Source organism: Heloderma suspectum, chromosome 5, assembly GCF_057233095.1.
Source record: "Heloderma suspectum isolate Gila_16-S chromosome 5, 16-S_ref, whole genome shotgun sequence".
NCBI lineage: Eukaryota > Metazoa > Chordata > Lepidosauria > Squamata > Helodermatidae > Heloderma > Heloderma suspectum.
In genome coordinates this window covers 152,469,787-152,484,224 of record NC_139462.1, presented here as the reverse complement: position 1 = coordinate 152,484,224, position 14,438 = coordinate 152,469,787, and the positions used below count along the sequence as shown (strand labels likewise).

Genomic DNA, 14,438 nt, shown 5'->3' with positions numbered 1-14,438 from the left:
AGGGTGATGCCCAGACAAATGTGAACTACACATGTGCAAAAGCCACCATGGCTGAGCTTCTCGAAACACTGCTTTTTGAGCCTCTTTCCTGCTGGTTATGTTCATGTATGAATGGTGCAATAAAAACCAGCAAGCAGGACGGGGAGTACATTGCTGCCAATATACCTTTTTAGTTTGCATTATAGGCTTAATATCTTGAAACCATAGTCTGCTTGCAGCCCTTTCCCTAACTAAATACACAAAAGGGCTTGAATGCAAAAACCTATGAGGCCACTTCCATATATGGACAGGAACTCTTCAGGCTTTCCTCTCCATATTATTCCTCATGTCCCCCAAAAGCCACTTATGGGACCTTCTGGTGAACCATCCTACACCCTAAAGGGGGCTGCAGGGAGAAACTAGGTACAATCCCACATGTGCACGGAATCTCTCTAGGCATGCACATAGAACCGTTCGAGTCCCAAATGCTGGTGCCTTAAATGTCCTCCTTTGGGGGTGAGGGGGGAACACTAACAGGATATTTCAAGGAAATATTTCATCTGAAGCTGAACACCTAAACTGTGTTTATCATACATTACAAGACATTGCTCCTTTAAAGTTACTTTATTAACTTTAAAGCGTTAGGTATACAAAGACTTGAAAATCAATACAAATGCTACCTGGCAGTATCCATTTAGCTACAGCTCAATTAACCCATGTTTTAGAGTAGCTTAGTAGCAATATAGCTAATTCTAACACCTAAATTGTTATTTTTTTCCAGATCCATCGGAGCTGCTTTATTTTGAAGTCTCGCAGCAACAAGCCACTAGCTTTTCAATAACATTCCAGCATCCTTTGGAGGAAAACCTCACCTGCGGTATGTCTTGGAAGCAAAAGGGTGTGTTGGCAGAATAGTTAAGACTATGGGTGCATGCAGAAATACAGTATTTCAGTAATGGACATTCTGTGATGGTACAGTCATTACATTTTGCACTGCATGTGCAACCTTGGATTGGGCTCAGGGAGAACCTGTGTTTTAAGAACAGGCTGAATTTTCACAGTACAGACTGACATAAGGACAAGTCAATCACAAAGCTTTTCTCAGAGCTGGGCTGTGCACAGCCCTAGGTAACTGGGTCTTGTACCCCTTCAGATGCTATACGAATGGTGCTGGCCCAAGACATTTCACTGTCTGAAGTGGAGCTGAAATAGCATGTTCTCTCCCACCCCCACTAGGGCCAACACCTTAATCTTGCTGCACCAATTTCTGCCTTCATCTGTTTCCTCCTTCTCCCACTTTTATGGTGCCACCTAAATCAATGGGGCAGAGGGAGAGCTGGATCAGGCACATGCGCCACCTCTACACATTCATAAATGAGGTCTGAAAAAGCTTGTTTAGGGTTCCCAGTTAAATAGGCAGCCCTGTGTGAATAAGTAGTATGTGAAAGGACTCCTACACTTTGGCACAATAAGGAACTTGCAAACATTCCCATTTTTACCATGTGGTCATCTGTGTTCACCCACTGTCTTGTCCTACTATTGCACTGTATTTTGTTGTGTTTTTGTGTTTCTAAACATATTCATATTGTATTTTGTTGCTTTCGGGGCTATCAGTTGGGGTGGGGGGAAGCAACACATACATAAAACGTAGTTGCCTAGGTATAGATTCATGTCTGAAATGCCAAATTTTATACCTAGGCTTGGGAATATAAAACATAATCAAGTCTGCCAATTGTTGCAGAGACTGTATTAAATGGCAGTGCCCTACACCAGCTTTGAAAATGGTTTGGAGTTAACGTGCAAGATTTCAACAACCCATTATTGTTAATCTTGTTAGTCTTCTCTTCCAAAGTTGCTCATGCTAACTCATTCTATGAGTATTTGATAGGGCTGTGCACTGCTTCAGTACAAAGCCCGAATAACGAGGCGAAGTGGGCTAATTCAGAGGTGCTTCATCATGATGTGAAGTGGATCAGACCAGTATTGAGGCGCCGCAAAGCAAAGCGGCTCCTCCACAAAGCGCCTCATCCGCCTTGTATATTCAGAGCTCTTCTTATTCCATCTGAGCAGCCAAGACAGGCTGTCTCCAAAATGTATCAACTTCTGAAAGATCACATGGTGGGGCAGGAGGAAGAGGGAGAGGGGAAGGCGAGAGGACATGGAGGCACCAAATGTATCAATTTGAGAGAGATGTGGCCGCTGGGAGAGGCAAGGGAAGGGGAGAGGGAGGAGGAGGGAGTGAGCTTTGCTGTGTTGTGAGAGAGGTGATGTTACTGAAGTGGAGAGGGCTGTCTGAACATTATTTGGCTAGAGCAGTGGTCTTCAAAGTGCGGTGCATGATCCACTGGGGTGCGTGAGCCGCCTGATAATTCAGCTGCCCTGATGAGCTGTCATTGTGTGCAATGATGGTGGCAGTGGCAGCAGCAGGATGTGATGGGAGTGAAGAGGGAAGCTCCATGGCATTTCTCTCTTTGCTCCAGTCCTATTCTTCCTCTGCTATGGTTGCTGGGAGCAAGAGAAAGCCTTAACCCTTCCCACTGTCCTTTGGCAGAATGAAGCTGAGAAGAAAGCGTGTGCTATGGGGACTGGGTAAAACAAGGATTTATAAAATAAAAAAGGGAACTTTGCGACTTTGTATGGTGGATTTGCTCTGCAAAAATCAACCCACCATCCAATCACAGAGCACATCTACCTCCATGGACTGAAACAGAAAAATCACGGCTCTGCCACTTGTGGGCACAGCCGTGGTACAAAAACGGGGAAAAATGGCTCCCTCCATTCCCCGGAACAAGACAGGTGCTGGTGTGCATCCAGAGGACCTAAGAGCTGGTGGTGGTGGCAGCAGCGGCAGCAGCCCGCCCTCATTGTAAGCTGCTGCTGCTGGCCTCACTCAAGCCTTTCATGAGCTCCTTGCAACCAAAGAACCCATGAAGGCTTGAGCAGAGGCAGGAGTTGGCCTCCAACCACGCACCCTACCCTCCTTGCTAGGAAGGGAGAGAGCGCAATTGGAGGTGACTCCTGCCCTCAGGGCTGTCGGCGGTTGGTGGGCTGAGACAGGCACCACCTTCCCCTGCAGCGGCTGCCCTGGCAGTGGCAGCTCCCCCCCACGGAAGAAGTGCCCAGTTAAGGAGCTGGGGGGCCAGGCAGCATGTTGTGGGGGCCGAAGCAGGATTTGGATGTCCGAATCCCACTTCAACTTCGTAGGCCAAGGCAGGTGAGGGGGGTCCAAATCATCCCGAGCTTAATTGGGCCCGCTTCAGAAGTACTAAAGCGGCTTCCGAGTGGGATCGTGGGAGGGGGAGGTCAAAACACAGGCCTAGTATTTGACTACCATGGGACTATGATATTGTCTCAAACCTACATCCCTGATGAATTGTGATGTTTTTAATAAACAAGAAGCTGAGAAAGATACAGTGCCATTTACCTCACAAAAGATGCTGCTGCCTACATAAGTATTCTGTGCCTCACAAGACTTTCATATTTTTGGACTGAGTTAGAACGTAAGAACATAAGAAGAACCATGCTGGATCAGACCAAGGGTCCATCTAGTCCAGCATTCTGTTCACACAGTGGCCAACCAGCTGTTGACCAGGAACCCACAAGCAGGACACGACCGCAACAGCACCCTCCGTCCCATGTTCCCCAGCAACTGGTGTACATAGGCTCACTGCCTCTGGCACTGGAGATAGCACATAGCCATCAAGACTAATAGCCATTGGGTTGATCATGAATAGCTTGGAACTCATTCAAATGTCAATTTAATGTTTGATAACCTGTACATCTGTGAATGGACTGCTTTTGAAAGTATTGCCTGAACCAATGTTGGGTGATATGAAACTTTGGTCTATAGTGATTTATCTGTCATGGCTCATTTACTCACATGGGGTTGGATAAAGATCTCTTTTCAGTTAAGAGGACTCCACTCTCAGAAGGTTCCTTCAAGTTTGGGGGGGTCCCCCTCTCCCCTGCACCACAGCTCACCCCAGGCAGAAAGGTCCCCCAACCTTCTAACATTCTCAGGAGGCTGGAGGGGCTGCTGTGCGGAGAAGGGGTTGGGAAACACAGCTTCCACCAGCCCCAAATCTGGATCCAACCCACAGTCAGCAAGAGATGAGCATGAATGTGTGTAAAGGTTCCACTAAGCAAACTTGATTTCAGCAGGTGGGGATCAAAGATTATTAGTCATGTTTAAGGATTTTAATAGATTTTGTCATTTTTAATTACATTTAATTGTCACTGCTAGAACAACAGCATTCTTTCTTCTCTTCTGTTCAGTGCTGATCAATGTTTTGAGCTCAAGGGAAATTCAGTGTACTCTATTTCCACTTTCTGAAGATGGAGCCTTAAACTGCAGCAATGATTATCTCACAAGAGTTGTGAAGCGGTAGGTGACACTACTCATTAATGCTAGAACAAAGTTTTCCTCTTCCTGTCCCGTCCCTTTCCTCCTTTGCACTTTGTCTGTTAAATTGTAAGCCTGCGGGTATGGACTGACTTGTTTTCCAAAAATCTTTCCACAACACCCAGATAATATAAGGTGCTTCATACAGATAAAAACACAGGTTTCCTTTTTTAATAGGAATTTTTCTGCAGTTTTGAATGGAAACAAATATTGTGGGGAAATTCAGTGTTGTCTTCAAAGGGGGTGAATTTCAAAGGATGCGTCTGTAATTTTTAAGAGGACCATCGCACTTCTTGCAAGGGGATTTAGCCAGTCTGATATGTTCATTCTTTAGTAATACTGAATAAAATTAAGTTGCAAATTGTACCTATACAATCACTTCATTGGAAAGTCAAGGAAACCATAGCAGTTCAGGTTTAGTTACTCTGGCAATACTTTAAGGCCCCCAGAGTCTTGACTGTTGGCTCACTTTCACATGGAAGATGGGTACAGAAGAAGCTGCTGCATTTTGGAATATTTATCATCTGCTTAGAATAACACAGCGGCATAGCTACACAAGGGGTGTGCAACCGCTTTGGACAAACCCTGAATTCAGAATTAAAGTGGGCCGCTTTGGAGTAATTCAGGATTTATCTGAGGTGAAGAATAGTTTCTCTGAGGCGATTCAAAATGAATTTGACTGCCCCCAAAGTCTAAGGTCTACATATCAGTTACGTGTGAAGTGAGCTGAAAACGAAGCAAAGAATGTTTTTCATTCATTATAACTCCCAACCCTTGCATTGTATGTCTGGTTTTTTTGGGCATGCATTGTCTGGGGGGGTGCCTGTTTCAGGGGTTATAAGTAATACTTATTTCACCCCTTCAGTGAAATAAGTATTTTCTTTTGCTTTGTGGGGGGATCAAATCCAACCTTTGCTTTGTACTTGCTTCTTGAGCAAGCTGCTGGTCTTTGGTCTATCTAGACCCTAGTGGCAGCCACTTTATGGCTGTGCTCACAACCGCAGGCACATGTCAAATTTCAGCATGTGATACATGCCCCAAAAGTATGAGGATCCCTGTTCTAGAAGAATTATCTACACTGGCATAAGCATGCTGTTATACCCCCCTTATCTTCTCTAGACTGCAAAAGTGGAGAGGAAATGCCCTGCACCATCAAGCCAGAGATGAAGGAATGGGTAACATTTCCAGAAGTTAGGGTGGTTGGCACAGAGCTTTAATGCCCCAGTTAGTTCGTTGCTGTTCTTGACTGAGAAATGCAAAATAAGCAAATATGCTATATTACACAAATGGCAGGGTGTAGTTTTTAGCTAGCATAGAATCTTAGGGATTTCTTTAATACAGCATATGCACATCCTCAAGCATAGCTTTACTTTTCTTGGAGAAAGTGATAAGTGCAAATTTATTTGTAAATTGGTCCTCTGTGTGGGACAGCCAGGCTATATTAGTGAATTACACATTCTTTCAGTATTTATGACTCTAAGTCCCCTCCTCCTTAGGTGCATGTCTGTCCCAGTTCTCATGAGAGCAATTTTCAAGAAAGCTACCAAACAAAAAGCTGACGAAGTCATGCAAAGCACAGACGGAACCGCTGAAGAAAGCTCCACAGATGTACAAGTTGAAACCAACCAGGAGTAGCGTTGGCTTGCAAAGTCCTGGAGTTGTGAAACTTTTGAGTAATGCAGAAAAAACATTTTCATTTGGCTTGGAAACTTTCACAGGGACGGGGGGGGGAGGGGAGAATATTCCATAGCTAATCCTAAAACTTCAATTAATGACATAGAAGGGGGTGAAAGTCTCAGTATAATGAGATGTAGTTTTCTATTTGCTATTTCCTCTGTGCAATAGTTGGTAGACTTCCCAAAATAAGTTGGAGCAACTACACAACACTGATGATTCAGCTTAAAATTTATTGGAAAAGGTTACATTTTGTTGTAAGCATGAAAAGTAATTTGAATGTGGAGATTTGACAAGTCAAACTGCAAGTACTAGATACGCTGCCATAGATTATCTTATTAAACTGTGGGTTTAATAGGATCTCCAAATTTATAGCAGTTATTTTTATAGTGAATGTTGACCAGAACAAAATGTAGGCTTGGTACAGGGCTCCTGCAATTTTAATAGTGGTACGTAAGATGGGATTTCAGCAGATATACCTTACATGACAAGCTACACCTGCTGAAATTCCTCTTGTATACAACTATTAAAAATGCAGGAGCTGTTTTTTCATTTAGCCACACTAGGCTGGAAGCATCCAAAAGTTTCCAGAAGCAAGGGTGGGTAGCTACTGGGCAAAGTATAGTTTTTCTGTAAGATGGAAATTTGTGCTGTTTGGTAAAGTCTGTAATTCAAATCTGAATACATGGCAGAGTTTATGTAGTTGGATGGCATAAAACAAGTACTAGATTTTCCAGATGGGCTCTATGGATGATCTTGGTGAGAAATTCTTAGTAACTGATGACTTTAAGATCTCTGGGTCCAGTAAAAACCCAGAACAATAAAATGTATAGTGTTTTATCTCAGCAGAAAGGAACTTACTGCTGCAGGGTTTAATCGATTAAAAACTTATTGGGACTAAAATGGTGTCCCTGACTGATCAGGCAACTGACTTAAAAACTTCTAGCATATTAAGAGAAGGAAAAACCCTTCTTCTCCATACTATGCATAGTTTTATACACCTCCATGTCTCCCCTTACCCTTTTAAGCAGAAGCGCCTCCAAAGTTGTAAACATTCCTCATGGGGGAATTGCTTCAATCCCTTGACCATTTTGGCTGCTCATGTCCATATACTACCACAGGATTCTTCCTACCACATACATAAAAGGTAATTTATTAAGCAATATCTGAATGCAAGATCTCTGCCTTTCAGCAACAAGCTAGTGAGGTACTCTCCCCAGATAAATCCTATTTCACACACTGAATTAACTTTGCAAAAGCTAGATGTGTTCAACTATGTCTGAGGGCAAACCTAATCGCTCTACTAAGCTGACTGTTTTTCCTTTCAGCCAAGTAAGGGTTGGCCTTCTGGAATCTGTGCCTTCTTTTGTCCTTCTACAACATTCCCCTCGGAAAGAATGAGTCCTGCTGTCATTTCTATAACACTGTCTGCTTAACTCAATGCCATTTTCACAGATTCTTCCACTTGTAGTTCCATTGAACTGTTCCTCAGTTAAGACTCCAAGGTCCAAGTCTTCAACAGTTTCCAGCAAGTCTCCAACAGAGGGCTGTGAATGGGTACAGTTTAGATTCTTAAGCACATAGTCTTCATATTTTCTTAATTCATTCAGCAAGTCAGTCATCTCACAGAGCACTGCAGATCTGCCTCCACTGTGACAACACCAAGATGAGAGCGCGCTATAAAAAAGTATTATAAATATGGATGTTTGAGACCATATGCAAAAAAAAGACAGTGCTGAAAAAGATCACCCCCACCCCCATCATATTTCCATTCACATTTAGCATGCTAGGGCAGAAAGTTAACATAGAACAAGCTTTGTATTCCAGTTTGAAGCGCTACATGAAAAGCTTAGAAATCACCATGGCCCTAGTCATAAGCTATCTTTTAGAACAGAAACTACTCCTTTCTAGCAAATGCCTCACATACTCAGGTTATTTTTTCATGGAATGATTGGGTTCTTAGTGCCCATGGCTGTAGTGGATAATGTAAAAGCAATGACAGTGTCTTCTAACAGCTCAGAATTTTAAATGAGCTTGTAATGAAATGAAAGTTTTCTCCTCCCACTGTGCAAACTCCGAAATGCCCCTCATGGGCTAGATGCATTAATGGGTGTAGCCAGAGCCACTGACATCATCACCTCCACCCCACCATTTTGCCTTTCTTGGGACAGAGAGGCACAGAGATCTGCATCCTGCACTGATTGATGTTCCAATGGAGATGGCACACAGCACACAAATGGATTCTGCCACTGCCTCTTGCAGTTCCCAGTGGAAGAACTGGCTGACACTGGGTGAATTGGCTCCTCCATGTACCAGCTGAGTCCCCTGCTTCACACATCCCTGCTAACTCCAACAGATGATAAGGGAGATTCCTCTACACTCCACTCACCCTTCCAACTGGGAGGGGAGCAGTGCACAAGGGAATCCTCTTATTTTTGATCACAGTAACAGTGGGGTTCTTCTAGGGGGCAGATTCATGGAGGAATCCAAGAAGGCTCCACTGCCTGGATGGGGGGGGGGCGCTTCGCAGGCCAGAGGTTCCCCATCCTTACCACAGAGGGATCTCCAAGGGCAGACTTCCCAGGAGAATGTGCTTCCACATTATGCACTAAACAAAAGAATGTAAGAACTTGTGGAAATTTAACTGCACAGATTCACAACTTACCTTAATGTTCCTTTGAGTTGGCCGCAGAAGAACATCGCTCTTACTGCTTCTTTATATCCCTGATTAAAACCCTGTTGAAGTGTCAGCTGCTTCCCAGCTTCAACTCCTTCCCTATAGCCTTCCTTAAAGTGACAAAGGGAACACATTAGAACTAGAGTAGAAAAAGATATAGCATTCATCATCTGCCTAGCTTATTCAAATACATAAAATACAGTAAAATGTATCATTTACGCATGTTAAAAATGCTTGCATGGAGATGTTTTACAGAAGTGGGGATGCAACTCTGGAGAAACAGCCTCATGAAAAAGTGTCTTCTTATCACATTACATGACATTTAACCATATAACAAATGTGTACTATGCCAGCCATCCCTACCAGGATGGACTGAACAAGTAAAACAAACAGTTATTCTTTCCAAATGGTCAACAAAAAGGAGAATGAAATATTAGATTACAGGGCATGGCTCAGCACAGTATATTACTTTACAGTGGGCTCATCAATGTGGTGGTGTTAACGAACCATTAGACTGTTCTTGTTGGTTACTAGGTCAGTTTTACCCGACAAAGGCATTTGCAGCTTAATTGCAAAACTGAAGTAATTAAATCCTTTGGTCAGCAGCTAAGTTTTACAGAAGGGTGACTTTGCAGAGAGGACAGAGTAGCAGGCCAGGGCACTCCCCATTCCCCATCATGGAATATTCCATTCCAACAGGCACTACTCCACCCACGCACCTTACTTGCTTCTGGGCTGATAACTGGTGACCAGCCAGGTGGGCGACTAGTAAATTTAATAAATAGATAAATAAATAATGGGGGTGGGAGGGGGGAAACCAGCTGGAACTCCTCTAGGGGCGGATATGGCCTGGGGCCTCCAGTCGCTAGTTCTTCCCTCAAAACTGATGCACTGAACTAAGGATGGATGAAAGCCCCTTACCTGGTCCCGCAGCTGTTTTCGTGGGGGGGGAGGCGCTCCGTTTCTCCCCCCGAAATTCTTGGCGGGGGGGGGAGGTGCCCCGCCCCTCCCGGCCAAAATTCAGGCCAGGGGTCACGCCCTGTCTCCCCAGCCACGAAATAAAAAAGTAAATTGAAAAAAAAAAAAAAGGTGATAGGCTACGTAACGATTTACGTAGCCTATCACGGCTAGATTTTCAAAGTCAGCGGTGACAGGCTATGTAAATCTTTACGTAGCCTATCACGGCTGACTTTGGGGAAAAAAAAAAACCCGTACGCAAATGGCAGCGTTGCCCTAATTTTCGCCGTAGTCTACGTAAATCTTTATGTAGACTACCCGTGCCCAAATAAGGAATGCAAATGGCGGCTGCGTACGGGTTTTTTTTTTTTCAAAGTCAGCCGTGATAGGCTACATAAATCGTTACGTAGCCTATCACGTTTTGGTTTTTTTTTTCACCTTACTGGGAAATGGCGGCGGTGGCAGCCGGTCAGAAGACCGGCTGCCACCCCCGCCCAAACACCGCCGGAACCCACCACTGAGAGGGACGTTTGACAGAGGTAAGTCCCATCCCGGGGGGGTGGCGAATTTCCCCAACAATTTCGGGGGGCCCAATGCGTTGGCATTCGGCATCCCGGAGATTCGTGGAGAAATTCTCCGACATCCCTACGCTGAACATGCAACCCTCACGCTAGGCATCAGCAAACGGTTAGCGAGCTGAAACGTCTCCAGTCACCGCGGCTCGTTTCTCCATGGCGCGCTTCCATTCTTTCTGCGCAACGTCCATCTCATCCGCCTCTTCATCGAAGACCTCCTCGCCGTGCTGGCTCACTGCAGATCGCGCCCACGACATTTCGGCTACGCTCGTCGCGCCGGGAGGCCTACGGCCAGCAGCAGTCGACTTCCAGCACGGTGGGAGGCCTGAGCGGCCCGGCGACCACCCGCAGGGAAGGAACGCCGGCCGAAGGGAGCGTTGCGCGGAAGAGCGCGCAAGCGTCGCGTGCGCAGCGGCCTTCCGAGAAGCAGCCCCGGCGGGGGCCGGCAGCGGGCCTGAGAGGGAGGGGCCCCAATCCCCCACTTTTGCCGGCGAGCAGGCAGGGCCCCGGGCCTTCCCGGGGAACGGGGCGAGCTACCGTCTCTCGGTAGGTGGCGGCATTAGAGCCTGCGACGGCGCGGCTTCCCGGGGGAGGCCGAGAGGAAGAAGAGCCGCCTTCTCAAGGGGGAGGCGTCGCCCTCCAGCGCGGAGAGAGCCGAGCCGAGCCGCGCTCCCGCTGCGCAAGCGCCCGTACCCCGCCCCTACTAAGTCCGGGGGGGGGGGCGGAACCTACAGCGTTCACGGCCCTTCCCGGCCCACAGCGGAAGCGGCGAGGCTCCAGGACGCGGCTTCCGGGCTGCAGCCGAAGGAGCGCCGTGCGCCTGCGCGCGGGCTGGAGCGCCTTTCCCTCGGTCCTTTCCCCTGTGGGGCGGGACGAAAGATGGCGGCGGCGCGACTGCCCGTCCTGGCGGATTTTCGAGGCGGGCGGGCAGCCAGCGGGCAGCCAGCGGGCAGCAGCCCAGTTCTGCCCGTTTCAAGATAGCAGAGGCGTCAGATGTTGAATCTTCATGCCCCGAAATGAGTTTTGTAGACCCACCCACTGCTAGAAGGGTGAGGCGATGCGGTTAGTTGCTCTTACGGCGATGGTTTCACTGGCCGTGTGCATTTTGAGGTTTTGATACAAAAAAAGTGTTCCCTACTTAACATAAGTGAGGATATGGATTTTGTGCCATAAAGAGGTGTGCTTACGCAAGTTGGATGAGGTCTGATGAAGTCCAAAATCTACGGGCAATACCTTTATTAGGCCAACTCAAGGTCGTAAGACGGCGTGCAAGCTTTTGAGTTCTCCAGGACCCTTCATCAGGCAAGGTGATAAACAAAGTATCCCCTCCAACTACTAGGAACCTGTGAGATGGTTATGACTAATAACTGGATTTTCTATTTCAACCACTGTTTGTTTCTCCCAGCAGCTCATGGGAGAGTCCTGGGCAGAACCTGAAACCATTTGAGTACCTGATAGAGGCTGATTTGAATGCTTGCACCATCCTCCCACACTGCACCTTTAGAATGTAACTTAAGGACAAGCTCCATGGTTTGAACATCAGCCACTCCCCCCCCCCTTTTTTGTGTGTGTTCGCTTTGTGTATCATCTTGTCTGATTAAGAGTTCTGGAGAACCTGAAAGACTGCATACCATTTTGTGACCTTGAATTGGCATAATGAAAGATATTGCCCTAACCTGGAGTTTGGAAAGCTACAGAAGAGATGTTGGTGACTCCAAGACCCTTTGCCAAGAAGAGGTGGGTTTTGAAGAAAAGAGGTCAGAAACTTTCAGCCCAACCTTGTGCATGATTACTTGGAAGTAAATTGCACTTCGATGGGACTGTCTTCTTGGTACGTATACATAAAATTATGATATTTGAAAGAAATTGGAACACTGTCCTGTAATACCAGCAGGAATAGAAATTCTTGTCCATGAGTTATAAGCATGGATGGGTGCAGGTCAGGAGGGCTTCGGAGAGCAACTGGTCCCAAACCAATCTACTCCTTTTGGCATATTATTGGAGAGGAGGGGCATGGAAAAGGCTTTAGGAGAGGACTCACTCACTGGAGGCCTCTGGGTGCTCCTGTGGGTTAATGCGTCTAATACCCAGCCTAGGTGTAAAGGAAGGCAGCAACATCTGTGGCAACCATACTTGCTATAGATGGGAGTGGGTAATGTATTCTAACAGTATGAAAGATGTTTTTCTGCAGCTGTGAATTCTGTGATTATAGCCTTTAAGTCCTTAAATGTTACTAGTCCACAACACATTATACTAGTGGACCTCCCAATACACACTTAGTGTTAATAATTTAGGCTGCAATCTTAGACACACCCCTGCCTTGGGAGAAACACCCGCCCTCATTAAGCTCTCTAGGATTTCCGAGTAGTAGATATGTATAGGATTATGTTGTTAATCTCTTCAAAGAGGAAGAGAATCAACTTTCTGTGGCTGATCAGCTATCTGGAGGCAATTTGACTTACTGTAGGCAATCAGGCAAATGGCTGTTTACAAGCCTGCTGCTTGTGTTTTGAACACACAGATAAATAAATTGTTCCCTTCACCCAGCACTATGAAAGAAGCAACGTGTTGGTACTGTGGAGTGAGGACACCTTCTGAGCTCCCATGTGGCTCGGTTGTGCTATGCAAGGGATGATGTTGAAGCAGAGCAGTGCAGCTGTCAGCAGCCCTGTATGCGTGGGACCTAAAGAGCAATCGGAGCATCTCTGAATATGTAATGTGAAAGCAACAATATACTCAGGAGTTTGAGGCACATTCCAGAACTTTTCCATGCAAAGAAGGGCACATTTTTGCACCAAGAATCTTTGACATGCTACAGGACTCTTGTTGATTTTACACAGATGATTCTTAAAGAGCTACTTGCTTCCTTCAGATTGTAATACAGTGCTTGTTTGCCTTATAGATACCTTTTGTGAGTATTAAGCATTCACTTAATTGGTGTAACAGAGCTCAAAGATGATTCAGGGTGCAATTTATACACACCTGGGACTAAGTCCCATTGGACTTAATGAGTCTTTCTTCTGAGTAGACATGGGATTATACTGTTAAGCCTCACATAAATGTTCATTGTCCCAGTCCTAAGGGTCCACTTTTATTTTGTTTGGCTGACATTAAAGAAGCACCATTTGCCGTTTAATTAGAATGTACAAGAGACAACTATGCAGATTAGAAATAAGGGAAATAGCAACAGTATATTAAATAACAGCTTACTCATTGGAAAAAAGGCATCTCAGTAAAACCCAAGACAACAAATACAGTCAGACACCATATGGAGATGAGCAATGTAAACAACATCAGCAGAAGGATGAAAAATGTAGGGAGGATGTTAATGATATGCCAAGCTTTAAAAATAATAATTGGATTGCAGTCCTAAACAAACTTACCTGGGACTAAGGCCCACTGAACTCAATTGGCCTTCTTGTGATGTAGGCATGCCTAGGATTGTGTTCTATTTATTTTATTACATTTATATCCCACCTGACTTCCATAATGGAACTCATTGGCTACATGTGGTTCCCAGGTGGTCTCCCCTCCAAGCACTGACCAGACCCAAACCTGCTTAGTTTCAGCACGGTGGCTGTCTCATGTGCCTTCAGACTATGCCCTGAAGATGTAGATGTGTCCCCTACAAAGTTACATTTGCTTTATTTCTCTTATCTAGCTCATAATTCTTTTGTTTGAACTGTGAACTCTTTATTTTTTAGTGGATTATGTCTCACCTGTTTTCTTATACCTTCTCCCCTACTTAGGTTTTTCTGTATTAATGTGCATTTATATATTAATATTAGGTTATGTTAATATTGATTCTTGTGTTGTTGAAAATGTCAAAATTCAATAAAATTTAAAATCATTTAGAAATTATTTTTTGCACTGCAAGTATAAAGTTGATATGGAAGTTAATTAACAGCTGTGGAGAAAGTCAGTGCAATTGTTAATTAGCAGCTGCATGATTTTATTTTTGTTCCAAATGGTTTTTGGCCATTCCTTAGTCTGGCTTCCTCTTGGCTCAACTGTTCAGTTTATTGTTACAGGTGAAAGGTGCACTCTTCAGTTTTGCTAAGTGCAGCAGAGTGGAAAAATAATGCTTTCTTCAATATGTTGTAGTTGCTTCAGTTTATTAAGACTTTCCCCATCACCAGCAGGGATTTCAGGAGCAATTTCCTTGCAACTTAGC

General features: G+C 45.2%; 2 protein-coding genes across 8 annotated transcripts in view; one reads left to right on the top strand and one right to left on the bottom strand.

Moving 5' to 3' along the window:
- Positions 1-6,268: 6,268 nt before the first annotated feature.
- YAE1 (YAE1 maturation factor of ABCE1) lies at positions 6,269-10,966 on the bottom strand. 3 transcript variants are annotated; one of them, XM_084857820.1, is made up of 3 exons: positions 10,359-10,966; positions 8,721-8,842; positions 6,269-7,732 (listed from the first exon to the last, which is right to left on the bottom strand). In XM_084857820.1, exons 1-3 carry the CDS (start codon positions 10,365-10,367, stop codon positions 7,315-7,317), a joined length of 549 nt encoding a protein of 182 aa, XP_084713946.1. In that variant the 5' UTR covers positions 10,368-10,966; the 3' UTR covers positions 6,269-7,314. The 3 variants fall into 3 exon arrangements, with proteins under 3 accessions (XP_084713946.1, XP_084713944.1, XP_084713945.1); XM_084857818.1 differs by having other exon boundaries at positions 10,405-10,966; XM_084857819.1 differs by having other exon boundaries at positions 8,721-8,838; positions 10,405-10,966.
- Positions 10,967-11,120: 154 nt separating this feature from the next.
- Positions 11,121-14,438, top strand: part of RALA (RAS like proto-oncogene A) — a 35,342-nt gene continuing 32,024 nt past the window's right edge. For 2 of the 5 annotated variants that reach the window (XM_084857832.1, XM_084857835.1), the window contains exon 1: positions 11,121-11,313. The gene's annotated coding sequence lies outside the window, so the exon portion shown is untranslated. Of the gene's footprint in view, positions 12,096-14,438 lie in introns of all 5 variants that reach the window. The other 3 variants (XM_084857831.1, XM_084857836.1, XM_084857834.1) reach the window with 3 other exon arrangements.